Below are 27,832 nucleotides of genomic sequence, written 5' to 3' on the forward strand. Positions count from 1 at the left end.
CAACAGCCTCCTGCCACATGGGGGGCAGCATTTATTTCGGGGAAAGCCCCCAGCCCCATCCCTGGGGTGGTCCCACAGGTTCCTGCAAGGTAGGAGCAGCGTTTCCTTCAGGGAAAGCCCCCCAGCCCCATCCCTGGGGTGGTCCCACACCCTCATACATGGCCAGGAGCAGCATTTCCCTCATGGAAAGCCCCCAGCCCCATCCCTGGGGTGGTCTGACAGCCTCCTGCCACATGGGGGGCAGCATTTATCTCAGGGAGAGCCCCCCAACTCCATCCCTGGGGTGGTCCCACAGCCTCCTGCAAGGTCAGGAGCAGCGTTTCCCCCAGGGAAAGCCCCCCAGCCCCATCCCTGGGCTGGTCCCACAGCCTCCTGCAAGGCCATAAACCTCTTTTCTCCCAGGGAAAGCCCCCCTGGGTCCCAATCCCATCCCTGGGGTGGTCCCACAGCCTTGTACAAGGCCAGGAGCAGCGTTTCCCTCAGGGAAAGCCCCCCAACCCCATCCCTGGGGTGGTCCCACAGGCTCTGGTATGGCGGGGATCAGGGTTTCCCTCAGGGAAAGCCCCCAGCCCCATCCCTGGGGTGGTCCCACAGCCTCCTGCAAGGCCAGGAGCAGCGTTTCCCTCAGGAAAAGCCCCCCCGAATCCCACTGCAGTTCCCAGGCAGCCTTTCCCTGCTTTCAGCCTCTTCTGGGGTGGGGGAAACACTTCCACCCTTTGGCTTAGCACGGTTTTTTGTAAGAAGACCCCCTTGTCACCCCAAACGTGCCCGTGGGGTGTCTGAAACGGGGAAGGGGATGCTGCAGGTTTCTTCTCCGAGAAGGTGTGGGTGGTACCCCAGTTGCCGTACTGGTTGGGGGGATTGGTGAGTGATGTCAAATCATCTCTTCCTTCATTTTTCGTGTGTTTTTTGGTTTTTTAGGCGGCTTGGTGGTCCTCGCAGCCTCGAGTTTTGCTCTGGGTGTAAACAAGACTGCCTTCGGCTGGCTGTAAGGCTGGCAGCGAGCATGGACCAGTACCCCTTCGACAATGAGAATGGGATTCATTTGGAGATGCACCTCCCGGGATTTCCCGAAAGCCAGGAGCTGCTCTGCAGCGAGGCCCTCGACTGCAACCTCTGCCCGACAGCGAAAGGCGTGAGCTACGCGGGGCTGAGCAGCTTGGACGCCGATGCGGCCGGCGACGCTCTGGAGGCCGAGCTGAACGTGTTCTCCCTCTACCTGGCGAAGGACTGCGGCTCCGGCCAGCTCCAGGGGTCAGACTGGCAGCCCTGGCAGCAGGGTGAGTGCGCCGCGCTCTGCCTTCTCGCTTCTTTTCAAGGGTCTCTGGCAGGTGGAAGCGGCTGGGGTTATTTAGGAGCTGCGTGCAGGCGCGGTGCGGAAGGATCTTTCAGGTAAAATAGGTGGATGCTCCAGGTTTTGTCACTTTGAGAATGTTTTACCTGGGAGATGACGTTCAGATTGCTAAGGCTGTGGAAGATTATAATAATCATAACCCCTCTCTTCCGCAGGAACTTTGCTGCTCTCCTCTTTTCTTACAATTATACCCTAGGCAGGAATCTCTTTGGGTTTTGGCTCTTTTAAGAGTCCTTGCAACCTGCCCTCTGGCTGGAAACGGAAAACGCGAAGGCATTAAAATGATAAATTTGCTAAATACGTTGCGAACATCTTTCCCCGCAGCGGAGGAGAGATGTTCTCTTTAATTCTTTCCGCGTTTCAAACGCTCTGTGAAATGGATTGAGCAGAACGGGCTTTTTCTGGCTCTGCCGTTGCGAGGAGAGCGCCTTGAGTTACACGTTCTTCTGGAGGGAACGGATAACTTAATTGCTAATGGCTGTAAAACTGTAACTAGCAGCGCTCAAACGAGAAAATCAGACTTTCCCCTAACGACTGGGGCCTGTATTTCCACCGGCTCGTGGGTGAGGAACCTGGAATTGTCTGGGGAAGCCCCGGGGTTATCCCCTAGTCAGACTGCCCTCGGTACGGCACCTCCAGCAAAACCGTTTGGGGTGATCCCAAACCTCTTTTCCCGAGAAAGAGGGGGAAGACGGTAAAATTCACGGTGTCAAGGTTCAGACTGGTGAAGGGTGTAACCTGTGCAAGGGTGGAGGTGTCTGGAGACCCCAGAAATTAAGCAGCTGAGCTGCTGCTTTATTTCTTTATTATTTTATTACTACGGAGCTGACGCCAGAGCCACAAATCGTAAGAGGGGGAGCAGGTTTGCGGGACTTTCTTACTCGTTCTGGTGCAGATATTCAGCCCGTGAGGCCGGCGCCCTCCAACAGAAGTGTTATGAAAAAAGACGTGTTTTTATTAGCGCTAAAGCGAGAAGCGTGTCATTGCAAAGGTAAATAAAGCGGCTGTCGCTTTCTCCCTTCTTTCAGAGCCGGAGCTTCCCGCGCTGGCGGGACCGGAGGAGGCTGGAGGAGGCGGCAGCGGATCGGCGGGGAGCGGCGAGCCTCCCCTGGGCTCTCAGAGCTCGCCGCTGGGCTGCAGCCGCTGCGGGAAGGTGTTCGGCAGCGCCAGCGCTCTCAGCAAACACTGCCTGAGCCACAGCCAGGAGCGGCTGCACGTCTGCGCCGTCTGCAGCAAGGCCTTCAAGCGGCCGGACCACCTGTACGTAGGCGTTCGGCTTAGCCGGCTCTCAAGAACCTCGGCTCCTGCCGCCGTTTATTTCCCAGTTCCAGAACTCGCAGCGCTCGGGAGCCTTTGTGCCTTTTCAGGCCACCGACCGCTGCGAAGTGAGGTTACAAACCGACTTCACTACCAGATGCAAATTCCCTTTTCATTTTCCAGAGCAGCCTGGTGTGGGAAAAAAACCCTGGAAAGCATCTATTTCTGCCCAGCTGTGGAAAAATCTGTAACACTGCACCCTGTGGCAGCGGCCGGTCTTGGTCCGGGACTAAGTAAAACACCGTTTTGCTTCGTGTTGGACCAAGCGATGGCCCGCGGACCTGCGCCGTCCTAAAACGTGCCTTTACGAAGCGCCAGCCCGCGGTTTACAGCTTCCCCTTGATTTTGGGGGACACACCCGCCTCATTTTTGCTGTCTGCGCCGTTTTCGACTTGAAAACACGAGACAGTCGTAACGGGCCCGTGTTGGCCGGCGTGGCTGCGCGCGCTTGCAGGCTGCAAAGCCACCCCCGTGACCGCCCTGCGCGTCCTGCCGGTGCTTCGGGTGTGCTAAGACACGATATTTTCTTTTCTTCCTCGCTACAGGAGCGGACACATGTTGACGCATCAGAAAAAAACCCCTTTCATCTGCCCAGAACCAGACTGTGAGAAGAGTTACTGCAACCCCCGTTCGCTGCGGCGCCATTACGGGCTGCGGCACAGCTGCAGGGAGGCTCCTGCCGGCGAGGAACCCTCGCTCCTTCCCGCTCCGGGTAGCCAAGGTGGTGGGAAATCAGCGGAGGGACGTCTTCCGTGCTCGGAATCGGGCCCTTTCCCACCCGAAAGTGACCTGCTGAGGGACGTCGTGAGTCAGAATTGTCCCGTAGGTGCCTTCCCCTCCGCAGAACACGCGGACGCCGCCTCGCCAGGGCCCAGCCGGGCCTCCCGCCTCGCGTCTGACGGCAGCGGGCTGGCGGAGGATGATTTCTCGCGGGATTGCTCCTCATGCCAGAGGGATGCCGCTTCTTCCAGCGTCACAAATCCCACCGAGGTGCCTGTGGTTGCGCCGTGGGAGAACATGGCGATTGATCTCACCACGGTGTCTTTTATTTCGGAGCCTGCGGGGCTGCAGCCTTGTCCTGACAGCACCCTGCCATGTTTTCCTGCCCCCCGAAAACCTGAAAACCGCTCGAGTGATAACTTTGAGTGCATGAGAAACGTGCCGGTGTGTGCTAAATCCGAGAGGAACAGCGTCTGCCTTGCTTGCGAGCCGCCTGCCGCAGCCGACGAGCGTCCGGATGCTTCGCCTGTCCCTGCTGCGCCTCTTAAAGCCAAAGAGGATGCGCTGAGCGAGCCGGCCCTGGGTTGTTTTGAGGAAATCTTTCAATCAGCGGAACCCCACGCCTCCTGCCCGCTGGAGAACGCCGAGGAGCCGAGTTTTCCGGAGGTTTCGAAGCGTGACGAGGGCGGGCAGCTCTTCCCCAAACCCCCGGAGCCCGCTGCATGCCCGGGGCCGCTGCAGATGCCGCAGCAGCACCTCTTCCAGGCCATCGCTGACTCTCCGCTGGCTCCATCCCCACCGGCAGCTCCGGGGGCCGCGTGCCTGGCAGCAAACCTGCTCCGACAGCCACGGCCTGCCTTCGCCTCCCAGCGTCCGCAGCCGACGGGGTACCAAGGGCTTTCCGCGCACCTCCGACAGGCCGTTCCCTGCTCCCACCAGCCAGAAAACGAGGTTTCTACCTTGAAAAAAGAGAAGAGTAACGACGGTAGCGCCAAGACAGCCAGGAAAGCGCCGGCGAGGACCGGCTGGTCCTGGCGTCAGCCGGCCAGCCGCAGGGAGAAGCTGGCTGCCCCGAGCCAGGTGGCCATGGCGTCCTTCCCCGCGGCTCCGGTGCCGCGCCGGCTCACCATCTTCAACAGGATTCAAGTACGGCACCGCGCTCTTCCGATCCGTTCCGCTCCACCCGCGTTTGTATCGCGTTCACTGCCCTCCCACGCGCTTCTCAGCGCTGCTTGTTTGCGCTGGCAGCTCTGGATTCCCCAATAACGGCACTTTACGCATCCAGAGCGCTCTGAAAACATTAATTAATCCCATGCCAAAGGTTTTGAAGTAATTGAACGAGATCAAGGCTTGGGTTGTGTCACAACGTGGCCTTTCACCCGGCTTCTTGAGGCCACTGCGACGGGCTGGTGGCCTTGGCAGGCGGGCCAGTGGCCTTGGGAGTTGACTGCCCAGACTTCCAGGATTTATTAATGAGCGCTGCTTCGCTGTGCGTTATTTTCCTGGAGAAAACATTCTGTTCCTCTTCTCCGAAACGGAATAACTTTTATTTTTGTCGGTTTTATTTTATCGTTTTGCTTTTGGTTATATTTTCAAGCTTTGCTGGCGGGCAGAACAACAGCTGCCCTCGATTTATTGGTTCTTTTTACCCACAGGGTGGCAACATCTACACCCTGACACACGCAGCGGAGGGAGCTCGCTCGCCGGCCGGCCGGTAAGCTGCTCGCGCTCAAGTTTTGCGGGGGCTGGTGGTTTCTAGAGCGTGTTTTAGCACCTTCTCGGGCCCTTTTCCCTCGGGGGCTGAGATTTAATGTAGCCCTTTCATCCGGCCAGCTAATTAATAGGTGTTTAAATTAGAACAAGGAGACTTTCGACCTAATTCCGAACTGGCAGCGGTCAAACCGGCGCAGTGTGGCGGGCAGGTGGCTTGTGTGAAGTGTTGAAGATGGTTTAGGACGCAATAAGGAATGACTGAGCTTGTTCTTTTCACACATTACAACAACAAAAGCCCCCAGATTTGCCAGGGAAGGAAAAAAATGGGGATTTGGGATAAGGTGAAGGGATTCCCCTCCTTCAAGGGTTTCCCAGCGGGCAGAGGCTTTGCTCTCAGTCGCATTCCTGGTGACCCGCCAGGCTGCAAGGAGAATTCCTGTGTTAGAATCATGGAGGCAGGCCCTGAATTTAGGTTTTCGAAGCCATTAGCTGATTTTATGATTATTTTTAGAGTCAGTTGGTGATTTAGAGTCAGAATGGTTTTCTCTGCTGAAGAAAAAAACGCGTCATTCCCTCTTCTTTGGTGGCTGCCGCTTCCCTTTGGTGCCGGGGCCGCAGGCCTGTGGAGTTTTCTGTCGCTAAATCGCAGCTCTGCCACCTTCCTGCCCAGCCTGGGTGGCTTTGCCGTTTGCTGAGCGAGAAAGCAAGCTGCTCCATGGGGGGAAAAAAGGAAAAAAAAAAGAGATTTTAATATTCTGCACCCTTCTGGGGGGAAAAAAAAATAATAATTATTTTCTGCGTCCTTCTGAGCAGCGGCGAGGTCCCCACGCGGCCTCGGGAGGGGTGCCCTGCCCGCCTGTTGCGAACTGTCACGGCTAAGGGAGCTGCTGCCTCATTAAGAATTACTTTGTCACTTTTGAGTGGCAAATTAAAAGTCGTGGCTCATCGTGAAAATAGTTACCTGCTCCAGCTAGCCTTGGTAGTCTGGCCACATGTGTGTTTTTTAAAGAAAACGCTCCTGGAGTTTTTAAAGCAGATTGTTCTTCCGTGGTGTGGCAGTTAAAAAGTTTTATGATTATTTTTGAAGTTGTATACCTAATATTGGAAGTAATATTTGTGCGTTATCGGTTAACGGGTATAATTCACGCTCGGAAGAGGCGGCCGCATCCCTGATTTAAAGCTGCACCTTTGTAACGCCGCTGAGTGATGCCCTGCCAGGGGTTTCCCTCTAATTAAATTCTCTCGTTGCTAAACGAACTGCAGCCATTTCCCACCCGAACCGAGCTTTCTGGCGGGAAACACACGCGTGGCTCTAACCTTGATCGCGATGAAATCTCCATTTTAAAAGTGGTTCCACTTTCTAATCTTCATTTCCCATCCTTTATCTCAATTTTTCACCTAGCGACAGCACCGGTGCCGCTCCGGTGGACGGCAGCGGCTGCGAAAGCGACGTTCTCTGCCGGAGCTGCCTTCGGACCCGTTCCACCGGGAAGGGCCTGGAGAGCCACGGGCGTTTTGGCGGTGAGCGCTGGCACTCAGCGCAAGGGAAGGAGGAGCAGCAGGTAACGGGGGCTGGAATCCTTCAGTGCTTGGCGTTCGACAGGAATTTAAATCAAGGTCCCGAGGAATTTATTTTTTAAACCTCGTGCGTGGTGATAAAAGCTGGGAGTGACTTCCCCTTATCCTGGGAATTTGAGGAAAAGATCCAGGAGCGTGGCGCTTCTGGAGCCCTTCAGTGGATGCTCTTAAATAATTTTTAAACGGTGGCGTGTTAGTTTGAAAAGCCGCTTCGCCTGAGTGAGAAACCACCGCAAGCCCCCGGCCGCACCGTGGCACCATGGCCCGGTGCTCGGCTCGTTGCTTCTGTAGCCGATTCTGGGTTTAAGTTCTACTTTACATCTTGGGGGAGCTTTTTTCTAGCCAAGAGCGTGAACTTGGGCGCTTGGGGAAACGGGAGCGGGCACAGCAAGGATCCCTGTTCCGGGCTCCCACTTAAAGGGGCTTACTCGGCGTAGTAGCTCTTACTATCGTTGTTATTTCGGAGAAAGCAGAAGCGAGTTGTTTGCGAAGCGCTTTGCTGTCCTCATACCCTTGTGTTTGTGGTCAGGTGTGCCACGCAGGAGGTGCCAGCCACCTCTGGCTCCCCGCGGCCGGAGATGGGAACCAGCCCTCCAAACCCTGGATGCCATCAGGGAACGTGCCGGTGGCTCCTCTGGTCATTCCCGTCTCTGTTCCGGTGTCGGCTACGAGCTCGCCAGCCGGGAATGAGGTGAGCGGCCGTCGCGTTCCTCCGGCCTTCCCGTGATTTCGTGGTAGCACTGGGCTGGAATCGCTCCCTCAAATCTCATGCAAACGACGCGGCGGCCGCGGGCAGATCCTGGGACCCACGGCCAGAAATTCCTTGGAAATAACTTGTTTGTCACCTTGAATTGCACGGAAATAAAAAGGTGGCGTGGGATGTGTCGGCGGTGTGATGTGGGACGGATGCAGAGCCTAGGGAAATGCTCGGAGATTTCCTGGGCGATTTAAAGAATTGCAAGACAATTGCCCAATTTTTTCCCTTTTTCCCTTTTTTCCCCTTTCAGCCCTCTCTGACTACAAAAGAATTCCAAGACTATTTCCCAATTTTTTCCTTTTTCCCCCTTTCAGCCCTCTCTGACTACAAAAGAATTCCAAGACTATTTCCCAGGTTTTTCCCTTTTTCCCCTTTCAGCCCTCTCTGACTACAAAAGAATTCCAAGACTATTTCCCAGTTTTTTCCCTTTTTCTTTTTTCCCCTTTCAGCCCTCTCTGACTACAAAAGAATTGCAAGACTATTTCCCAGGTTTTTCCCTTTTTCTTTTTCCCCCTTCCAGCCCTCTCTGACTACAAAAGTAGTTTTCAAGCACCTCGGACGCCTCCTGCTTCCTTCCTGGGATGCAGGGATTTGATGTTTTGCTTGGAATTGCCTTGTCCAGGTTAGCGGGAAGGACGGCGTGGATGGGAAGGACCCGGGAGCCAACCTGCACCACCACATGAAGCTGCTGCGGCCAAAATCCCTTTTCATCCCTCCTCCGGCGGCCCCCGACGCCCCGCCGGGGCTGGGAGGTTGCTACCGGAGCACCCTCCGCTCGCCCACCATCCTGGTGGATCACCTGCTGCGGGACTTGCTCCAGCGCTCCCCCTACACACCCCCTCCCATGCTCAGCCCCCTGCGGGAAGGATCCGGCCTCTATTTCAGCACCCTCTGCTCGTCCTCCGCCCGCGGTGATCCCGGCCGGCTGCTCAGCACCGTCCTAGGTAATCCCATCCTCCAGAACGGGACCGGGGGGAACCCGGCTGGCTGCCCTACAGGCTGCAGGAACCGGATCTAAAGTGCTTTCCTCCAAGATCCATTAGAAATCGAGTGGGCAACCACCTTCCTGGGGGATCCACTCCGGCCGTTTACGTGGGGCAGTTTAACCGTCGCTTTTGGTGATGCTGCTTTTATTTTACTGCTATTTGGTGCAAATTTCCCTTTTCCTAAATATTAAAAAATATATCGTGGTTGCACCAAAACAAGCCCAATGTCAACGTGGGGAGGACGCCCGCGTGTCAGCCCTGCGAGCACACTTTCCCCTGGGTTCGGATTCTGCTCCGTATTTTTTGCGGAGGAGAATTTGGGGGGGAGGGGTGTCACCCGGGAGGGGGTTTGGGCGGGTGGTAGGACAAGGGGAAACCTCAAGCTGCCCCGGGGGAAGGTTTACGTGGGAATTTTGGAAGAATTTCTTCGTGGAAAAGGTGGCTGGGCTGGCCAGGGGGGGTGGGACTCCTGGATACGGTGCTTAGCAGCAAGGCTTGGTGGTGCTTGGAGCTGATGTGCTCAGAGTTCTGGAACATTCCGTGGTTGCGTGGGCTGGGGGGTGATCCCTCGACATGGAGTTGATCCCTTTACCTGGAGGGACCTTTTTTTTTTTGGTATCTTTCAGGCGGAGCGTCTGGAGACCTTGGCCTTTGTCTCATGAACGAGACCACCAAAGTCAGCGTCCAGCCGTGAGTCGTGGCGTGGTGGCTGGAGTAATGGGCAAGCGTTGGGGGGCCGCGGGCGAGGAGGGAACCGCCGTTTCGGTTTTATTTAATCTTGATTTTATTGGAAACGCCCCCCCTCCCTCGCGCCACGCGACACTCGGGTGCCGTTTTTCACCTGTGGTCGCAGCCTCCCCCCTTTCCTCCTGCTCCCCATTAGTCTCAAAGCGCCCCTCACGCCTTTTGCTCAGGTTTTGAGGAAAGCAGAAGGAATTTTTCCAGTTGATGGGAGACAAGAGGGTGACGGGGGTGGCGCGGTGACACTCTGCGGGCTGAGAAGCAACCGTGGAAGCTGGTCGTGGTTTGGTTTTTTGGGTTTTTTTGGAAGCGGCTGGTGTGCGTGCTGTGTTTATCCTCGCTCGGAGCCCCTGCGACCGCCAGCTGTCGTGATGTACCTTGCCTTCCTCCCCTCCTCTTCCTCCTTCCTTTAGCCACATCAACATTGGGAGCCAGTTTCAGGCAGAGATACCGGAGCTCCGGTGTGGATCCAGCCTGGAAGAGGACGGAGAGGCAGGGCTCTTGGTGTGGAAGCCCTGGGGAGACATCGCCACTAACCCAGCCACGCAAGACAGAGGTCTCTCATGCTCTAACGAGCTGCTAATTATTTTTTTTCCCATGCCTTTTCCTGGTCTCCAGCCCATCTGCCACACTTCTCCCCGTTTTCCTTCCGCCTCACCTTTTATTTTTTTTCCTTCCGCCTCACCTTTTATTTTTCTCTCGCCCCAAACTGACGTTGGGTTGGGTTTCGTTGCATTTGTAGTAACCAAACTGCTCCACGTGGCCTGCTCCAGCGCCGTGCCGGGGGGAGGAATGAACCTGGAGCTGGCCCTGCACTGCCTGCACGAGGCGCAGAGCAACGTCCTGGTAAGCAGCCGCGCGTCGGCCGCCGTCCCGAGGGCGCTGGGAATCGCTCCCGGTTTTCCGCAGGCTGGAATCCAGCCTCTTTGCTAAACCCACGGAGTTCTTGCACCTCGCCGGAGTCTGCATTAACGCCTCTGGGCATCGCGTCCCCCCGCCTTAATTGATAAAACCAGCTCTTAGATAAATAGGTGATGATTTGGAGAATAATTAACACCACTAAAGCCCCAGGTCTGCTCTGGACAAACACCCCGGGTGCTCCTCGCCCCGGTTCTGCTCCTCTCCCTGTGCTTTGAGGAAGGGATTGAATGACCAAATCCAGTGGGAGGACTCGGTGTGCGCAGCATCTCCGCGAGCGCGCGACGAGCCCCGAACGACTCCAGCGGAGAGAAATCTCCTGGAGGGGGTGGCAGGTCCCCGGGGGCATATCCCGAGGGATTTCTTTCCGTACAACGCTCCAGTGTGGCTTGAGGAAATGTTTCTGTGAGCTGAGGCCATCCTGAAGCACTCTTGCTTCCCTGGTGGGGAACCTAAATTATTATTTTTTCACGTTAAATCCCACAGGAGGCTTTGGAGATGCTGCTTTTTGGGGTGCCGCAGAAATCGGGATCTCATCCGCTGGCTGATTATCACTACACAGGTAAACTGGAAGTAACGGTTCTTCCTTCCCCCGGGATGCCAAGTTCCCTGTCTGTACTCTGATGTGAAAAAATTATTTATTTTTTTTTTAAAAAAAACAACGCTCCCCATCGCTTGGGGCAGTTTTTTGGGCTGGGGGGGTGTGTGTGTGATCTCAGTGACACCCAACGGGAGAAGCGCGCCGAGCCGTACCCTTCCGGATCCGCTGGTGGTAATAAGGGTCGTTGCTAATTAATTGGCTGCTGGGTTTGGTTATGGCTTTGGGAAGGAGGAGGGATGTCGGGAACGCGGGTTGAGGGCTGCGCTGGCTTTAATTAGGCAGCGAGCGACCTTAACGAGGATCGGCACCTCGGTGTTTGCTGCCAGGTTCGGCTGCTTGGAGCTCTCTGGAGAAGGACCTGTTTGAAGAGGCGCTCGCTGCCCACGGGAAGGATTTCCACCTGATACAGAAGAAGGTAAAACCTTTTGATCGAGTGGATCCGGGGCTGCGACGGGATCCCATCCTCCGAAACCTCGCGCTCGCTCCCGAATGCTAAAAACACGCCGCTACAAGACGACGTGCCCGATTACAACAGAATATCGAATATCTCCGGTACCAAATACCAGAGAGAATTAAATCATATCAAAACCCCGCGCTGCCCACGCGTGCTTCTGGCCCTTCCAGCCTTTTCCGAGCGGGAAGGTTTGTTTTCTCTCCCATCTCAGTGCATCCGCTGGGGCTCCCGTGGCACGGTAACCGGAGAGGACGGGAAAAGGGGAAAAAAAACCCCCCAAAACCCCCCTTTTAGATAGTTTTGTTGTGTGTCTGTGCCTGCAATATTTTGCTACGGTATTTCCATGATGGGTTGCTTCTGTTTTTCTCGCAATAGATTCAGACTAAGAGTGTGTCCCAGTGTGTTGAATATTACTATATCTGGAAAAAAAGTGCTAAATTTGCCTACAGTCGAGTCATAGGAAAAAAGCTCAAGAGACACAAGGTGGAAGAGGCTGAAAAAAAGGTAGAAAAACTGCCGGGGGTGCCCGGGGTTCGATTCCGCTGCCACTTTCCCAAACTTCCTCTGGGGAATAATCTGGAACCGCAGAGCATCCCACAGTCGGCGCCGAGAACGCGCTCCTGACTCGTTACAGGCAGCATTAATTCCCGAGGGCGGGCACCCTTGCCCGTTTAATTAATTCCCGATCCCTTCCTAACGGTAACGAGCCCGTTTGCTCTCCTTAGACTTGTCGCTGAGGGTGGCCAGGGATAGTCTGTGACTCGGAGCCGCTCCCGGCCTCCAAACAGGAGTTTTGGGCACAGAAATAGATATTTTGGGTTTTTTTATGGTAGAACTGCGCAACCCCGGATCAACAGTGCTCAGGAATTCTATGCTTTAACCCTGTTTTTCTGCTTTTTTTTATTTTTTTTGTGGAGGAAAGTGCCATTCCCCTTAGGGTGGTGTAAATAATATTTATTTTTCCTTCAAGGCCTGTGTTGTCACCCCGATTTTTGGCTATTTCAGCGCTCGGAGGACTTCACCTGGGCTCATGCCTTTTCGCGCTGGACGCCACGCGTTCCAGCCGCCCGAGCCGCGCAGGGATTTTTCCAGCTTTTTTTTTTTTTTTACCATCACTACAAGTAGCATTTTTTACCGTTTCAACTATTTTTTTTCCCCCCCTACTTTAGCAACCCTCACCTTTCCAAAGAGAAGGAAAAAAAATTAATTAAGGCCTCTCTGGTTTACAGGTTGTTTGGAACCCGAAGCGGCTTTGCCTCCTGTGGAAGGAAGACGGGAAAATGAAGCGGAAGAGGGAGAAAAAGATGCCCCGCGACGCAGGCAGCACATCCCACCGTCGGGACGAGGCTCAGTGCCAGGCTGGAAGTGCCGACAACCAGAGCATGTTTCCCTGCAGCCTGTGTGGAAGGTAGCTAAGAATCTTCTAGAAACCTGCCGCTTTTGGCCAAAAGGGATTGAAAGTGATGGAGTTTGTGCCTAGGGGGACGTGGGGAAGCGGAGCTGCGAGCGCCGGGAGGGCCGCCCCTGCCCCTTTTGGCCACCTTGCGCTTTTATTTGAATTTTACAACCAACTTTTGACCCAAATATCTGTCTTGTTGAAAACAACGCCGACGTTCCGCACAGCGGCGGCACGAAGCGCTGGAACCCTGCCGTACCACGCGTCAAAATAACACAGAAATTCACCAAAATAGAAAGAACAAAGCTTGTTTAACAGTGTTTATCGTCTTAAAAAAAAAAAAAAAATTAAAAATCCTGGTTTGTTTTCTAATTTCCAGGGTATTTGAGAAGATAAAAGGGAGGAACGCTCATATGAAGAAGCACCGCCCGCAGGTGAAGCCGCCTGAAGACGAAATGGTTCCAGAAGCATCTGGAAGCGGCGTCGAAGCTGGACAAGACCCAAAGGCTGCCGGCTGCTTCTGCTACTGACGGGCAACAGGATTTTGGAGCAGCCACCAGGTTCGTTGGTGCAGGAGAAAACCCCAAACTCCGACGTTCTCTGGCCTTGGAGCCCTGGCGGAGTCGCACCGATCCCAGAAAATCAACCTGGGCTTTTCCTGCTGGAGAAAACCACCCGGTGCGGAGAACATCCACGAAAAGGGGTTTGGGGAAGAAAAGCTGCAGCATTGTGCCCGGCACGTGTTTTTTTTGAAAATGGATTTGGGTTTTCTCAGCGTTGTTTGACAGAAAGAGCTGCGGAGGCATCGCGCCGGGCGCCAAGTGCGTGGGGCTGGGGGAGCACAGCCTGTTTTTTGGGACTGAAATAGCAAAATACAAATCCCGGGAGCAACTTCCATCTGCTTTTGCTTCCAGGAGTCCTTTGCCTCCGTCTAAAACTCCCGCTGAGCGCCCTCAGCCCGTGCTTCTGGGGCAGAAAGAGGCACAACAGGGAAATTAATGAGAAATCGCCGCCGTCGCGAACGCCTCGGTCCTGTCGCGAAGCCCCGCGGCGCATCAGGACCTCGCGCGTGGCGCTCCCCCGAGCCCAGCCGCTTCTGGACTGCCCTTGCCTGTTACGCCAGCGGTAATTAAACCATTAAAGTTCGTTATGTTTGATTGCTGGCCTGAACCTGCGCCTGTTCTTCGGCGGCACGCCGCTTGGTGTGCGGCCGCATCACTGACGCTGCCTCGGGTGCCGGAAAACCGAGGATTTGATTAATTCAGCAAAGGAATTTGATAAGAGTCGTGTCTCTGCTGGCATTAGAGGGATAAAAGGCGTTTTCCTTGTTGCCAGGCCACAGATTTTCATGGCTTTTCTGTGTTTTTTCCCAAATACTCACATCCAGTATGACCCGACGCGTATTTCAGTTCCGTTTTCCTCTTTAAAGGATGATCTCTGGGGCAGTTCCTTCACCCAATGGCAGCTTTGCGGAGCGTTGATCGTTTTCCTTCTGCTTCCCCCCCAACCCTTGTATTTATAAAAAAATCAAATCAAAAAACTTTTTTTATCTGATCCCGAAGGGAAAGCAGCCGCCTGGCGAAAACAAGGCCGGGCTTTTCCATCGCCGATGTTTCGGCAGGCGAGGCGGGCTGCGCGTCTCGGCAGCAACGCCGGGGAGACGCTGCGCGGCTGGAAGCGCCCGTTTCCTTCCAAAAAGGAAAGAAAAAAAGGAAATAAAATGGGGTGCGGCGGGACGAGCACTCTGATTGACGGATGTTATGGTGCTGAGCTGCGGCGATGAGGCCTGAGTTGGTTTACGCGTGGAAAAGCGCTCGTGGGCTCTGTGGCTCGCGCCGAGGCGGTTACCCCAACGCGTAGGTGGGATTTGGGGATAAAAAAATAATCCCTTGGCGGCGCTCGGGGTGGGTTTGGTGTCCCTCCACGCGCGTTAGCGCAGGGCTCTGTGGCGAGGATCGTTACCCCTCCTGACGACGTCCAGAAAATCAAAGTTTTGGTGCAAGAAGAGGATTTGGTCCAGGTTTTCCGGCGCCAGGCCGGCTCGCCGGTGCTGCAGGGCGCTCTCGCCGGTGGCGAAGGCCTGCTCGGGTGGCGTGGCAGTGGCGGGGATGGCGAGGAAGTGCCGGCTGAGCCGCGCCACGGCCGGGAAGCGGTGCTCGTTATTCTTCCACCAGTCCAAGGGGTTGGTGCTGCGCTTGCAGAGCGGTTCCACGATGTAATTTTCCAGCTGCTGGTGGATCTCCGGCATGCTCTCCGTCGGATCCTTCCCCAGCAGGATATCATAGGGGCTCTGCGGCGCCGCGCTGGCGCTCTGCTCCTTGGGGGCAGGGGGCTGGCTGTTGCCCTCCCCCCCCTCGGCTTTGTAGTCCCAGCAGAGCGTCCAAAAGCGGCCGCCGGCGGGGGCCTGGGGGTTGGAGATCTGCGACAAGATGGTTTTGACGCGCTGATGGAGCTCGTTGCGCAGCGCCGGGCTGAGGAACCTCAGTTCCTTGAAGCGCGGGTCCAGAAAGGAGGCGATAACCGCCGGGTTTTCCAGAACTTTCTCGTCCTCCGCCGACCCCCAGCACCGCCTCAGCTCCGCCCTGATGTTCCCCACCACCGTCCGGATGACGGCGCCGGTGCCGGCTTCTTCCGCTTGCTGCCCGATGGCGGCGGCGACGCCGTGGACACAGGGCAGGAGGGAGGAGATGGAGGCGTTCTGCTCCTCCCGCAGGAAGGCGACGGCGATCCTGACGGTCCTCAGCACCCCCACCAGGTCCTGCAGGAGCTTCCACTGGCCATCGGCCAAGCGCGGCGCGGCCGCCGCGCCCTCGGGGTGCTCCTCCAGCACCGCCATGACGGCCCACTTGAGCTCCAGCAGGCTCTCGCACATCTCCGCCGTGCTCAGCCACCGCGCCTCCGCGTCCAGCGCCAGGCTCAGCCTCGTCCTCTTGGTGGCTTCCAACTTCCCGTTCAAGGACCCGGTGGCTTTGGCGTCCTGCTGGAAATACCGCACGATGCCGCGGGCGGCACCCAGAGCTTCCCGGACCTGCTCCACCTCCAGCCCCGCCGCCACGCAGCGGTGCAGGGTGCGAGCGGCGCAGCACAGACCGCTCCAGCCCTGCGGTTGCGCCGCGTCCGCCGCCGCGTCCCGCATCACGCAGAAAACGGCTTTGCCGGACGCGCCGAATTTGGAGAGGACAGCGCACAGCCCCTCACCCGCCTCCCCTTCCCCCTCCGGCGCCGGCCGTGTCTCCAGGGCGCACCGCGCTCGCCGCCACTCGCCGTCGATGAAGCAAGCGCTGACGCTGCGGTAGAGCGGGCCCAACAGTGATGGCCACAGCTCCACGCACAGCACCACGGCCTGCGCCGGCTGCAGGTACCGCTCCAGCTGCCGCTTCATCACAGTGTAGCGGTGCCGCAGCATGCCGGCCAGCTGCGCCGGCACCGGCAAGGCAAAGTTGGGCTCCAGGTATCCCACCAGGAGCCCGAAACCTTTATCCTTCACCACGGACAGAGGGTGCAAATCCCGGAAAATCATCTCCAACAGCAGCTCCAGGATGATATCGGAGCGTGGGTCCGGTCCGAGCAGGGCGCGGCGTGGTAAACGTTTTCCGGCGGCGTCATTTGCCGGGATCGTTTGCCGGCGTTTTCCTGAGCTGAGGAATCGGATTCGGCGCTTTGGTCGTCCCTCAGCTGGGAGAGGAGGGTGTCGCGGATGCTGTGCTTCCTCACCAGGTGCTCCCGCATGGTGGTGGTGCTGTTGTGGAAGGAGAGCTGCTTCTTGCAGACGTTGCACTCCACGTACGCGTCGCCCAGCTTCGTGTAGTAATTCCACACCTTGGATTTGCGGCGGTCGACGTAGAACGCGGCGCTGGCGCCGTCCTGCCCACCACCACCCCCGCTGCCTTTCTCCCTCTTCCTCTTGGATGCTGCCATGGCGTAGGCGTTGAAAACCATCGAGTTTTCCTCTGGGGAGAGAAAACACCGTAGAAATATTAATTTCACCCGACGCACGCAGCGCAGGAATATTAATTTCACCCGAAGTGCGCGGCGCAGGAATATTAATATCATCCAAAGCGCGCGGCGCAGGAATATTAATATCACCCGATGCATGCGGCGCAGGAATATTAATATCGCCTGACGCACGTGGCGTAGGAATATTAACATCACCCGACGCACGCGGCGCAGGAATATTAATATCACCCGACGTGCACGGCGATGGAATATTAATGTCAGCCACCACGCGCACCGCCGATAGCGGTGAGGGCAAGGGGAGGCGCAGCCGCGTGGCACGCGTACCTGGCACCGCTGGCGGGATGAGCGGGAGCACCGGCTCCTCCGTCGCCTCCTCCTTGGGCTGCGCTTCGCCCTCCGCCTTGGCACCATTCTCCGGTAGCTGCGGCGCCCTCTCCGAGCCGGCACCCGCCATCCTGTACCCGGCAGCAGCGCTGCGCTGGGGGGGAGGGGGGAGGAAAACCAGTGGCGTTACCAAATCAGCCAGTGGATCCCAGATCCCAGATCGCGGTGGGGAAACAGGATTATTGCCGGGGTGGGGAATATTGGCGGTACAACCGCGTTATCGCCGTCACCACGCCGTCACCCTCCCACCCATGGGCAGGTGCCGTATTTGGGTGATTTCACCCCAAAAACCGCCTCCTTCAGGCGCTGGGCCTGTGTCGTGTGTGTCCCGTGTCCCCCCCGTAACGAAGGAGGCCGTTAATGAGCAGCGGGCTCGTTAAATCCTCCGCCTTCGTTAGTGGCGCCGCTAGCCTTTCACCTGGAAGTAATTCAGCTGGGGCTGCTCTCAGAAGTCCCGGGTGGGGGTGGGGGTGGGTGGCCCTTAGTAGGGCAAGGTCGGGGTTTTAATTACTGACCTCGCTAATTAGCTGGGGCTTCGTTAAGTGCCTGGCGGGGAGGGGTCGAGGGTGCCGTGACCCCTGCGGGTCACCCCCACTCGCGGTGCGTTGGGCTCCACCGGAGCCAGCCTTGCTGTGCCGGGTAGCGCCGTGATGTCACCGCCGGGGCCGTGACGTCACCGTGATGTCACCGCGCGGGCGGGGGGGGCTTGGCTGACCTTGGCTGACCCCTTACCCCCCCCCCCAATTCCCCCCCCCCCCCCAATTCCCCCCTATTAGAGGCCGAGCTGCGGGGTGCAGCCCAGCGCAGCAGCGCGACGTCACAGCAGCGCGTCAAAAATAGCTAAAAAGGACGAAACTGGCCCATTTTGGGGCTGCCCCCCCTCCCCCCAAAAAATAATCACACGCCCCCCGCGGCCGCCCCCCGCCCGCGCCCCGCGCCCCGCGCCCGCCAGGTGGCGCCGCGCCCCGCCCGCCGCCGGGGAGCCGCGCCGGCCCCGCCCCTCCGCCCGCCTCACGTGGTGCGCCGCCAGCCAATGGGGAGCGGTGCCCGCGTCACGTGAGGCGGGCCCGCGGCGGCGTCAGGGCGGGCGGAGCGCGGCGGCCGCCATGGACCAGGCCGGGAAGGAGAAGGAGGCCCTGCAGCTGCTGGCTGAGGCCGACAAGAAGGTCCGCGGCTCCCAGTCTTTCTTCGCCGGCCTCTTCGGGTGAGCGCCGGCCGAACCCGCGCCGGTGGGGTCCCCCCGGGGCCCTACAGCGGCGGGGGGGGGGGAGGCTGGGAGTGTTGTCAAGGGGAGGAGGGGGGCCGGGAGTGTGTCATGGGGAGGAGGGGGGCTGGGGAGGGGGTTGGGGGTGGGGGTGGGTGTTATAGGGAGAAGGGGAGCTGGGGGGGTGTCCGGGGGTGGTGGTGTCAGGGGGAGGAAGAAGGTCGGAGTGTGTAATGGGTGCGAGGGGGACTGGGGAGGGGGTTGGGGTGTGTGAGGGGGGAGTGTCGTGTGGAGGAGGGGGGCTGGGAGGGATGTCAGGGGGAGGAGGGGGGCTGGGAGGGGGATGGGGGTGGGTGTTATGGGGAGAAGGGCGGCTGGGGGGGTGTTAGGGGGAGGAGGGGGGCTGTGGTGTGGGTATCGTGGGAAGGAGGGGGGCTGGGGGGGGTGTCGGGGAGGGGGGTGGGGGTGGGTGTTATGGGGAGAAGGGGGACTGGGGGGGGTGTCGGGTGGAGGAGGGAGGCTGGGGGGGGAGGGAGGCTGGGGGGGGTGTCGGGGGGGAGGGAGGGCAGGGGGGTTGGTTAGGGGTGTCATGGGCTTTTTGGGGTGCGGAGGGGTGTGAGGTGCTTCCTGGGGGTCTTTGGGGTGAGGATGATGGTCCCTGGGGGGGCTTTGGGGTGACGAGGGGATGCTGGGGGGTAGAGAAGGGGGGTGAGGAGTTTCTTGGGGGTCTTTGGGGTGAAGATCCTGGCCCCTGGGGGACTTTGGGGTGCGGGGGGAGCAGAGGGTGGAGTGTGAGGAGCTTCTGGGGGTCTTTGGGCTGAAGGCACTGCTGGGTTCTGTTTATCTGCGGATTTCCAGGAAAACTGACGGATTTTCCTGGATTTTTTTGAGCTTCCTGTAGGGTAGGAATTCCTGTAACTTCCTTTTCCGTTTCCTTGCAGGGGCTCTTCCCGGGTGGAGGAAGCATGCGACATCTACGCGCGAGCCGCCAACATGTTCAAAATGGCCAAAAACTGGAGCGGTACGTGTGCGCCGACGTGCCCCGGGCGCGACAGTCCTCGCCTTCTGCTGCTCGGAGCAAGCTCCTCCGGGTTGGAAAGCCGGTGCAGGGTCAGAGTAAGGCTCCTCCGGGTTGGAAAGCCTGGGCAGGGCCAGAGTAAGGCTCCTCCGCGTCGGAAAGCCTGGGCAGGGCCAGAGTAAGGCTCCTCCGCGTCGGAAAGCCTGGGCAGGGCCAGAGTAAGGCTCCTCCGCGTCGGAAAGCCGGGCCAGGGCCAGAGTAAGGCTCCTCCGCGCCGGAAAGCCGGGCCAGGGCCAGAGTAAGGCTCCTCCGCGCCGGAAAGCCGGGCCAGGGCCAGAGTAAGGCTCCTCCGCGCCGGAAAGCCGGGCCAGGGCCAGAGTAAGGCTCCTCCGCGCCGGAAAGCCGGGCCAGGGCCAGAGTAAGGCTCCTCCGCGCCGGAAAGCCGGGCCAGGGCCAGAGTAAGGCTCCTCCGCGCCGGAAAGCCGGGCCAGGGCCAGAGTAAGGCTCCTCCGCGCCGGAAAGCCGGGCCAGGGCCAGAGTAAGGCTCCTCCGCGCCGGAAAGCCGGGCCAGGGCCAGAGTAAGGCTCCTCCGCGCCGGAAAGCCGGGCCAGGGCCAGAGTAAGGCTCCTCCGCGCCGGAAAGCCGGGCCAGGGCCAGAGTAAGGCTCCTCCGCGCCGGAAAGCCGGGCCAGGGCCAGAGTAAGGCTCCTCCGCGCCGGAAAGCCGGGCCAGGGCCAGAGTAAGGCTCCTCCGCGCCGGAAAGCCGGGCCAGGGCCAGAGTAAGGCTCCTCCGCGCCGGAAAGCCGGGCCAGGGCCAGAGTAAGGCTCCTCCGCGTCGGAAAGCCGGGCCAGGGCCAGAGTAAGGCTCCTCCGCGTCGGAAAGCCGGGCCAGGGCCAGAGTAAGGCTCCTCCGCGTCGGAAAGCCGGGCCAGGGCCAGAGTAAGGCTCCTCCGCGTCGGAAAGCCGGGCCAGGGCCAGAGTAAGGCTCCTCCGCGTCGGAAAGCCGGGCCAGGGCCAGAGTAAGGCTCCTCCGCGTCGGAAAGCCGGGCCAGGGCCAGAGTAAGGCTCCTCCGCGTCGGAAAGCCGGGCCAGGGCCAGAGTAAGGCTCCTCCGCGTCGGAAAGCCGGGCCAGGGCCAGAGTAAGGCTCCTCCGCGTCGGAAAGCCGGGCCAGGGCCAGAGTAAGGCTCCTCCGCGTCGGAAAGCCGGGCCAGGGCCAGAGTAAGGCTCCTCCGCGTCGGAAAGCCGGGCCAGGGCCAGAGTAAGGCTCCTCCGCGTCGGAAAGCCGGGCCAGGGCCAGAGTAAGGCTCCTCCGCGTCGGAAAGCCGGGCCAGGGCCAGAGTAAGGCTCCTCCGCGTCGGAAAGCCGGGCCAGGGCCAGAGTAAGGCTCCTCCGCGTCGGAAAGCCGGGCCAGGGCCAGAGTAAGGCTCCTCCGCGTCGGAAAGCCGGGCCAGGGCCAGAGTAAGGCTCCTCCGCGTCGGAAAGCCGGGCCAGGGCCAGAGTAAGGCTCCTCCGCGTCGGAAAGCCGGGCCAGGGCCAGAGTAAGGCTCCTCCGCGTCGGAAAGCCGGGCCAGGGCCAGAGTAAGGCTCCTCCGCGTCGGAAAGCCGGGCCAGGGCCAGAGTAAGGCTCCTCCGCGTCGGAGTGAGCCTCCTCTTGGTTGGAAAGCCGGCTTAGGATCGGCGCCAGCCTCCTCTGGGTTGGAGCAAGTCTTCTCTGGGTTGGAGCGAGCTCCTTCAGGGTGGAAAGCCGGCATAGGGTTGGAGTGAGCCTCCTCCGGGTCGGAAATCTGGCGCGGGGTCGGAGCAAGTCCACTCTAGGTTGGAGGAAGCTCCTCCGGGTCGGAGAGCCAGCGTAAGGTTGGAGCGAGTCCCCTCCGGGTCGGAAAGCCGGTGCAGGGTCAGAGCGAGTCCCCTCCGGGTCGGAAAGCCGGTGCAGGGTCAGAGCGAGTCCCCTCCGGGTCGGAAAGCCGGTGCAGGGTCAGAGCGAGTCCCCTCCGGGTCGGAAAGCCGGTGTAGGGTTGTAGCGAGTCTCCTCTGGGTTGGAGCGAGCTCCTCCGGGTTGGAAAGCCGGTGTAGGGTTGTAGCGAGTCCCCTCCGGGTGGGGTCCCCCCACCTTCCCCACCCCCTCCCCCACCTTCCCCCCTCCCCCCATCAAGGCTGACCCCCCCCCGTCCCTTTTGCAGCGGCCGGGAACGCTTTCTGCCGCGCGGCCCAGCTCCACCTGCAGCTGCAGAGCAAACACGACGCCGCCACCAACTTCGTGGATGCCGGCAACGCCTTCAAGAAAGCCGACCCCCAAGGTGACCCCCGCCACGCGCCCAACGCCCCCCACCCCCCCCACCCCTGGCGCTGCGTGTCCCCCCGTTTTGGGCAGGGGTGGGGGCTCCCGTTCCCTCCAGGCCCGCAGGAGCGAGCTGGGAGAACTGGGAGAACGGGTCACCCCCGAGCATGTGGCTTTGATGCCGTTGGAGCAGCTCCCATGTTCCCTAGAAGGGTGGAATGTTCCGGAACGGGAGTTGGGAGCGACCCCTCCTCAGCTGTCACCCCCGAGCACGTGGCTTCCCATGTTCCTTGGAGGGGTGGAATGTTCCGGAATGGGAACTGGGAGCAACCCCTCCTCAGCTGTCACCCCCGAGCATGTGGCTTCCCATGTTCCTTGGAGGGGTGGAATGTTCCGGAATGGGAGCTGGGAGCGACCCCTCCTCCTCAGCTGGAATTTCAGCCGGTATCGGTGGGATGTGGCGCCGAGGTCGCTGCCCCACCCCTCCCCCCCCCCAGTGTGGACCACCCCCCCGGTGGGCACAGGTGGCCCGTTGGGTTTGGGAAGGACCGTGGGGGTCGCTCCCGCCCCTCCCCCCCCCATCCTTCCCCACGGCAAAGCCCCAGCGGGGTTATCCGCACCGGATCAGTCCGGGGGATTTCCAGGGAAGATAATGAAATAACCTGAGAAAAAAAGAAATTTAATCCCGCGGGGGATTTATTTAATCTCCCGGAGATTTACGTGGCGATTATCCCACCCGCGCTGCCCTGGACCTGGGGTTTTCCCTCCGGGATGGCTCACGCTGAAAATTCCGGAATGGGAAAGCAGCGGCTGAGGCTCTCGGGTTGGGAAGGAAAAAATCCTTCCCAAATCGTTTCAGCTGTTTGAGTGACAGCTGTCAATCAGGCGGCAGGTCCCCAGCTGGCAGCAGCCAGGAAAAGATCCGTCTCTCCCCGGATCCTGGCATTTGGCTGCGGCAGTTCCTCCCACGCCGCTCCGGAATACGGCAAAAAACTGCAAAAAAACTGCAAAAAAACTGCGGCTTCAGCCGCTTCTCCAGCTCCCAGCCCAGCCCCCAGCGCCATTCCCTTGGGAAAAGCTGCCCCGAGGCCGGGATAAATCGCATCCAGCGGGATAAATCCCACCTCATGGTGGGTGGGGGGGGTGGGGCTGCCTCCCGAAGGAGCCCCGCATCCCAAAGGATGAGTCCCAAACGAGCTGGGCGGCATTCCCAGGGATGAATCCCCGCTGGGGGGGTGTGGGGGGGCTGCATCCCGGAGGATGAGTCCCAAACGAGCTGGGTGGCATTCCAAAGGGTGTATCCCGAAGGAGCCGGGGGCTGTGTCCCAAATGAGCCCTGTGTCCCAAACAAGCCACGGGCAGCAGCCCAAAGGATGTGTCCCAAAGGAGGGGGGGGCTGTATCCCAAAGGCTGTATCCCAAAGGAGGGGGGGGCTGTATCCCACAGGAGCGGGGGGGCTGTATCCCAAAGGATGTGTCCCAAAGGATCGGGGGGGCTGTATCCCAAAGGATGTGTCCCAAAGGAGGGGGGGGCTGTATCCCAAAGGATGTGTCCCACAGGAGGGGGGGGCTGTATCCCAAAGGATGTGTCCCAAAGGAGCGGGGGGGCTGTATCCCAAAGGATGTGTCCCAAAGGAGGGGGGGGCTGTATCCCAAAGGCTGTATCCCAAAGGAGGGGGGGCTGTATCCCAAAGGCTGTATCCCACAGGAGCGGGGGGGCTGTATCCCAAAGGATGTGTCCCAAAGGAGCGGGGGGGCTGTATCCCAAAGGCTGTATCCCAAAGGAGGGGGGGGCTGTATCCCAAAGGATGTGTCCCAAAGGAGGGGGGGGCTGTATCCCAAAGGAGGGGGGGGCTGTATCCCAAAGGATGTGTCCCAAAGGAGGGGGGGGGGCTGTACCCCAAAGGCTGTATCCCAAAGGCTGTATCCCAAAGGGGGGGCGGGGTGTATCCCAAACAATCCCTGCATCCCAAACAAAAGCTTTTTATTCCGGGAAATAAACGGCTTCACCGGTGTGGAGTGGCTGGGGGCTCTGCTACCCCCCACCCCCGGGGCCTGGGGACCCCCGTCCTCTTCCCCCCCCTCCCGGGATCAGCCCCCTCCCCCGGGATCAGCCCCCCAGGATCCCAATAATTGTGGGGTTTTTGGATTAACGTTGATCCTAGAGATATAAATACGATTTGGGGAGGGGGGGGGGGAGTTTGGGGGTGGCAGGCGGGACCCCTCTTCCAACCCCCCCGCCCCCGTTGCTGAGGGATTTATTTTTATTTTATTATTATTTTCCAGAGGCCATTAATTGTTTGATCAGAGCGATTGAGATCTACACGGACATGGTGAGCCCCCCTGACCCTCTTGGGGGGGGGGTGGGTGGTCCCCCTGGTCCTGTGGGGGTCCCTGTGGTTGGGAGGGGGGGGTCTCTCTGGTTAGGGGGTCCCTCTGGTTGTGTGGGGGTCCCTGTGGTTGGGGGGGGGCGTCCTTCTGGGCGTGGGGGGGGGTCCCTCTGGTCGAGGTCCCTCCGATTGGGGGATCCCCCTGGTCGTGGAGGGTCCCTCTGGTGTGCAGGGGGGGTCCCCGTGGTGTGTGTGGGGGGGGTCCCTCTGGTCGGGGGGGGTCCCTCTGGTCAGGGGGGGGGTCCCTCTGGTCGGGGGGGGGGTCTTTCTGGCTCGTCCGACCGTTTTTCCGCTCCCAGGGGCGGTTCACCATCGCGGCCAAGCACCACATCTCCATCGCCGAGATCTACGAGACGGAGCTGGTGGATATCGAGAAGGTAAAAACCCAGGGGAAAGCGGGAACGCCGCATCCCGGGACGCCGTCCTTAAGGAAAAAAAAAAAAAAACCAAAAAACACAAAAAAAAAATCCCGATGGCCTGGATGCCGCAGCGAGCCGAAGGGAAAAAAAAAAATTAATTAAAAAAAAAAAAAAAATAAAAAAAAGCACGGAGCTGCAGGGTTGCGTGGGCGTGTGGGAAGCGCAGGACCAGGTTGGCTGGAGCCATCTGGGAAGAACTTCCCGGCGGCTCCGGGGGCTGCGGATGCTCTTCCAGCCCCCGCAGCTCCGCATTCTGGCTCGGCTATTTTTTTTTTATTATTTTTTTTTTCCCCCTGCGGATCAAACCAGGTTCCTTCAAATTCCCCGTGTGCTGTGCGGCTCAAATTCCCGCTGCCGTTGGCTTCCCGAATGAATTTCGGGCTCTTCCCCACTCGTCTCCCGTGCCAGCTGCTCCCTGACGAGCTGCTGGGGGAATAACGGGGAGGGGGGGATGGGACGACCGGGATTTCCCCCCCCCCCCCCCAAGCTGGGCTGTGGGCAGCTCGGCTTGCCGAGATCCCATCGGGAAACCTCCCCATCCCCCATCCGCAGCGGGATGCCCCGGCCGGCATGAAAAACATTAAAAAAGAGCTGGGGGGGGGGGGATGGGAGGGGGTGGTGACCCCTCGCCCATCCGGTCGTGGCTCCGGGCTCACCTCGGCGGGGGGCGGCCGGCCGGTGGCTGGGAGCTGGGCACGGTGGCTGGGAGCTGGGCACGGCAGCCAGCACAGATGGCAGCGTGGGCAGCGCGGGCAGCGCCAGCAGCGTGGGCAGTGTGAGCTGTGGGCGGTCTGGGCAGCGTGGGCAGTGAGAAGCGTGGGCACTGGGCAGGGTGGGCAGGGGGCTGGGGGCAGGGGGCAGTGTGGGCAGCGTGGGCAGTGAGAAGCGTGGGCACTGGGCAGTGTGGGCAGGGGGCTGGGGGCAGTGGGCAGGGAGCAGGGGGCTGGGGGCAGTGGGCAGGGGGCAGAGGGGGCTGGGGGCAGGGGGCTGGGGGCAGGGGGCAGAGGGGGCAGGGGGCAGAGGGGGCAGGGGGCAGAGGGGGCTGGGGGCAGGGGGCTGGGGGCAGGGGGCTGGGGGCAGGGGGCAGAGGGGGCTGGGGGCTGGGGGCTGGGGGCAGGGGGCTGGGGGCAGGGGGCTGGGGGCAGGGGGCTGGGGGCAGAGGGGGCAGGGGGCTGGGGGCAGTGAGAAGTGTGGGCAGGGGGCTGGGGGCAGGGGGCAGTGGGCAGGGGCAGGGGGCAGAGGGGGCAGTGGGCAGGGGGCACTGGGCAGAGGGGGCAGGGGGCAGTGTGGGCAGGGGGCTGGGGGCAGTGGGCAGAGGGGGCAGGGGGCAGAGGGGGCAAGGGGCAGGGGGCTGGGGGCACTGGGCAGGGGGCAGAGGGGGCTGGGGGCAGGGGGCAGAGGGGGCTGGGGGCAGGGGGCTGGGGGCAGGGGGCTGGGGGCAGGGGGCTGGGGGCAGGGGGCAGAGGGGGCTGGGGGCAGTGTGGGCAGGGGGCAGGGGGCTGGGGGCAGGGGGCTGGGGGCAGTGTGGGCAGGGGGCAGTGTGGGCAGGGGGCAGAGGGGGCTGGGGGCAATGGGCAGGGGGCTGGGGGCAGGGGGCAGTGTGGGCAGCGTGGGCAGTGAGAAGCGTGGGCACTGGGCAGTGTGGGCAGGGGGCAAGGGGCAGGGGGCTGGGGGCAGGGAGCAGGGGGCTGGGGGCAGGGGGTAGGGGCTGGGGGCAGGGGGCAGTGGGCAGGGGGCAGAGGGGGCTGGGGGCAGGGGGCTGGGGGCAGGGGGCAGAGGGGGCAGGGGGCAGGGGGCAGGGGGCAGGGGGCAGAGGGGGCTGGGGGCAGGGGGCTGGGGGCAGGGGGCTGGGGGCAGGGGGCAGAGGGGGCTGGGGGCAGGGGGCTGGGGGCAGGGGGCTGGGGGCAGGGGGCAGAGGGGGCTGGGGGCAGTGTGGGCAGGGGGCAGGGGGCTGGGGGCAGGGGGCTGGGGGCAGTGTGGGCAGGGGGCAGTGTGGGCAGGGGGCTGGGGGGCAGGGGGCAGAGGGGGCTGGGGGCAGGGGGCTGGGGGCAGGGGGCTGGGGGCAGGGGGCAGGGGGCAGTGGGCAGGGGGCAGAGGGGGCTGGGGGCAGGGGGCTGGGGGCAGGGGGCTGGGGGCAGGGGGCAGAGGGGGCTGGGGGCAGGGGGCTGGGGGCAGGGGGCTGGGGGCAGGGGGCAGAGGGGGCTGGGGGCAGTGTGGGCAGGGGGCAGGGGGCTGGGGGCAGGGGGCTGGGGGCAGTGTGGGCAGGGGGCAGGGGCTGGGGGCAGTGTGGGCAGGGGGCAGAGGGGGCTGGGGGCAATGGGCAGGGGGCTGGGGGCAGGGGGCAGTGGGCAGGGGGCAGAGGGGGCAGGGGGCAGGGGCAGGGGGCAGTGAGAAGTGTGGGCAGGGGGCTGGGGGCAGGGGGCAGGGGCAGGGGGCAGCAGCGTGGGTGGCCAGGAGCGGAGCTGCCTGGGGAGGGGTCTCCCGTTGCCGCAGCCCCCCCCGCGTGTTTTTCTCCCCCTTCCCCTCCCCCCAGGCCATCGCCCACTACGAGCAGGCGGCCGATTACTACAAGGGGGAAGAATCCAACAGGTACCCGGGCTCGGCGCTGGGGGGGGGGGGGGGGGGGGGCACCTCGGGGGGACCCCGCTTCCCAGCGGCGGGGGGGGGGGAGGGGCGTGCCAGCAGCGCTTCCCGGAATTTTCCCGCTTTTCCTTCCGCCGCAGCTCGGCCAACAAGTGCTTGCTGAAGGTGGCCGCCTACGCGGCGCAGCTGGAGCAGTACCAGAAAGCCGTGGAGATCTACGAGCAGGTCCGTGCCCCCCACCCCTGGCGCGGGGGGGTGGCTTTGGGTGCTGGGGGACACCCCCCCCCCTCCCCCAATACCTAAGGAGGGGGAGGGGAAGGTGTGAGACCCCCCCCTCCCCCCCCGCTCCGGCTCCCGCAGGTGGGCACGGGCGCCATGGACAGCCCCCTCCTCAAGTACAGCGCCAAGGAGTATTTCTTCAAGGCGGCGCTCTGCCACTTCTGCATCGACATGCTCAACGCCAAGGTGGGCTGGGGGGGTGGGGGAGGGGCTGGGGGGTGGGGGGGGCTGGGGGGCTCCCCTGCCCCCCCCAGAGAGCTGCACCCCACTGGGGTGCTCCTCTTCATCACCTGCTGCTCCTCCTCCTCTTCACTGTCTGCTCCTCATCCTCCTCGTGGCCATCTTCCTCCTCCTCCTCCTCCTCATCGTGGCCATCTTCCTCCTCCTCCTCCTCCTCATCGTGGCCATCTTCCTCCTCCTCCTCATCGTGGCCATCTTCCTCCTCCTCCTCATTGTGGACATCTTCCTCCTCCTCCTCCTCCTCATTGTGGACATCTTCCTCCTCCTCCTCCTCCTCATTGTGGACATCTTCCTCCTCCTCCTCCTCCTCATTGTGGACATCTTCCTCCTCCTCCTCCTCCTCATCGTGGACATCTTCCTCCTCCTCCTCCTCCTCATCGTGGACATCTTCCTCCTCCTCCTCCTCCTCATCGTGGACATCTTCCTCCTCCTCCTCCTCCTCATTGTGGACATCTTCCTCCTCCTCCTCCTCCTCATTGTGGACATCTTCCTCCTCCTCCTCCTCCTCATCGTGGACATCTTCCTCCTCCTCCTCCTCCTCATCGT

At 60.9% G+C, this 27,832-nt stretch overlaps 3 protein-coding genes across 3 annotated transcripts; 2 read left to right on the plus strand and 1 right to left on the minus strand.

Annotated features, from left to right (window-relative positions):
- Window positions 1-907: 907 nt before the first annotated feature.
- LOC102049136 (zinc finger protein 541) lies at window positions 908-13,065 on the plus strand. The gene is made up of 14 exons (XM_055700093.1): window positions 908-1,392; window positions 2,324-2,614; window positions 3,217-4,537; window positions 5,047-5,105; window positions 6,507-6,666; window positions 7,212-7,373; window positions 8,062-8,383; window positions 9,052-9,115; window positions 9,580-9,722; window positions 9,909-10,012; window positions 10,571-10,646; window positions 11,012-11,100; window positions 12,369-12,547; window positions 12,915-13,065. Exons 1-14 carry the CDS (start codon window positions 1,007-1,009, stop codon window positions 13,063-13,065), a joined length of 3,507 nt encoding a protein of 1,168 aa, XP_055556068.1. The 5' UTR covers window positions 908-1,006.
- Window positions 13,066-13,225: 160 nt separating this feature from the next.
- Window positions 13,226-17,602, minus strand: LOC106631411 (E3 SUMO-protein ligase ZBED1-like). Its single transcript, XM_014282885.3, has 3 exons — window positions 17,392-17,602; window positions 16,817-16,970; window positions 13,226-16,485 (listed from the first exon to the last, which is right to left on the minus strand). The coding sequence occupies exon 3, from the start codon at window positions 16,053-16,055 to the stop codon at window positions 14,466-14,468; it is 1,590 nt and encodes a 529-aa protein (XP_014138360.2). The 5' UTR covers window positions 16,056-16,485; window positions 16,817-16,970; window positions 17,392-17,602; the 3' UTR covers window positions 13,226-14,465.
- A 321-nt stretch (window positions 17,603-17,923) lies between these two features.
- On the plus strand, window positions 17,924-27,232 carry LOC129734828 (alpha-soluble NSF attachment protein; the record flags this gene model as incomplete). Its single annotated transcript, XM_055700095.1, has 8 exons — window positions 17,924-18,080; window positions 19,022-19,101; window positions 21,279-21,395; window positions 23,662-23,708; window positions 24,065-24,142; window positions 26,718-26,773; window positions 26,908-26,992; window positions 27,128-27,232. Coding segments are annotated over exons 1-8 (666 nt in total), but the record flags the coding sequence as incomplete, so codon positions are not given.
- Window positions 27,233-27,832: the final 600 nt, after the last annotated feature.

The sequence above is a fragment of the Falco cherrug genome, assembly GCF_023634085.1.
Source record: "Falco cherrug isolate bFalChe1 chromosome 22 unlocalized genomic scaffold, bFalChe1.pri SUPER_22_unloc_2, whole genome shotgun sequence".
Lineage (NCBI taxonomy): Eukaryota > Metazoa > Chordata > Aves > Falconiformes > Falconidae > Falco > Falco cherrug.

Coding starts and splice junctions, on each gene's coding strand:
- LOC102049136 (XM_055700093.1), top strand. CDS start 1,007: ATGGACCAGTACCCCTTCGACAATGAGAATGGGATTCATTTGGAGATG. Junction 10,013..10,570: donor AGGCGCAGAGCAACGTCCTG/GTAAGCAGCCGC, acceptor TAAATCCCACAG/GAGGCTTTGGAGATGCTGCT. Junction 12,548..12,914: donor CCCTGCAGCCTGTGTGGAAG/GTAGCTAAGAAT, acceptor TCTAATTTCCAG/GGTATTTGAGAAGATAAAAG.
- LOC106631411 (XM_014282885.3), bottom strand. CDS start 16,055: ATGATTTTCCGGGATTTGCACCCTCTGTCCGTGGTGAAGGATAAAGGT.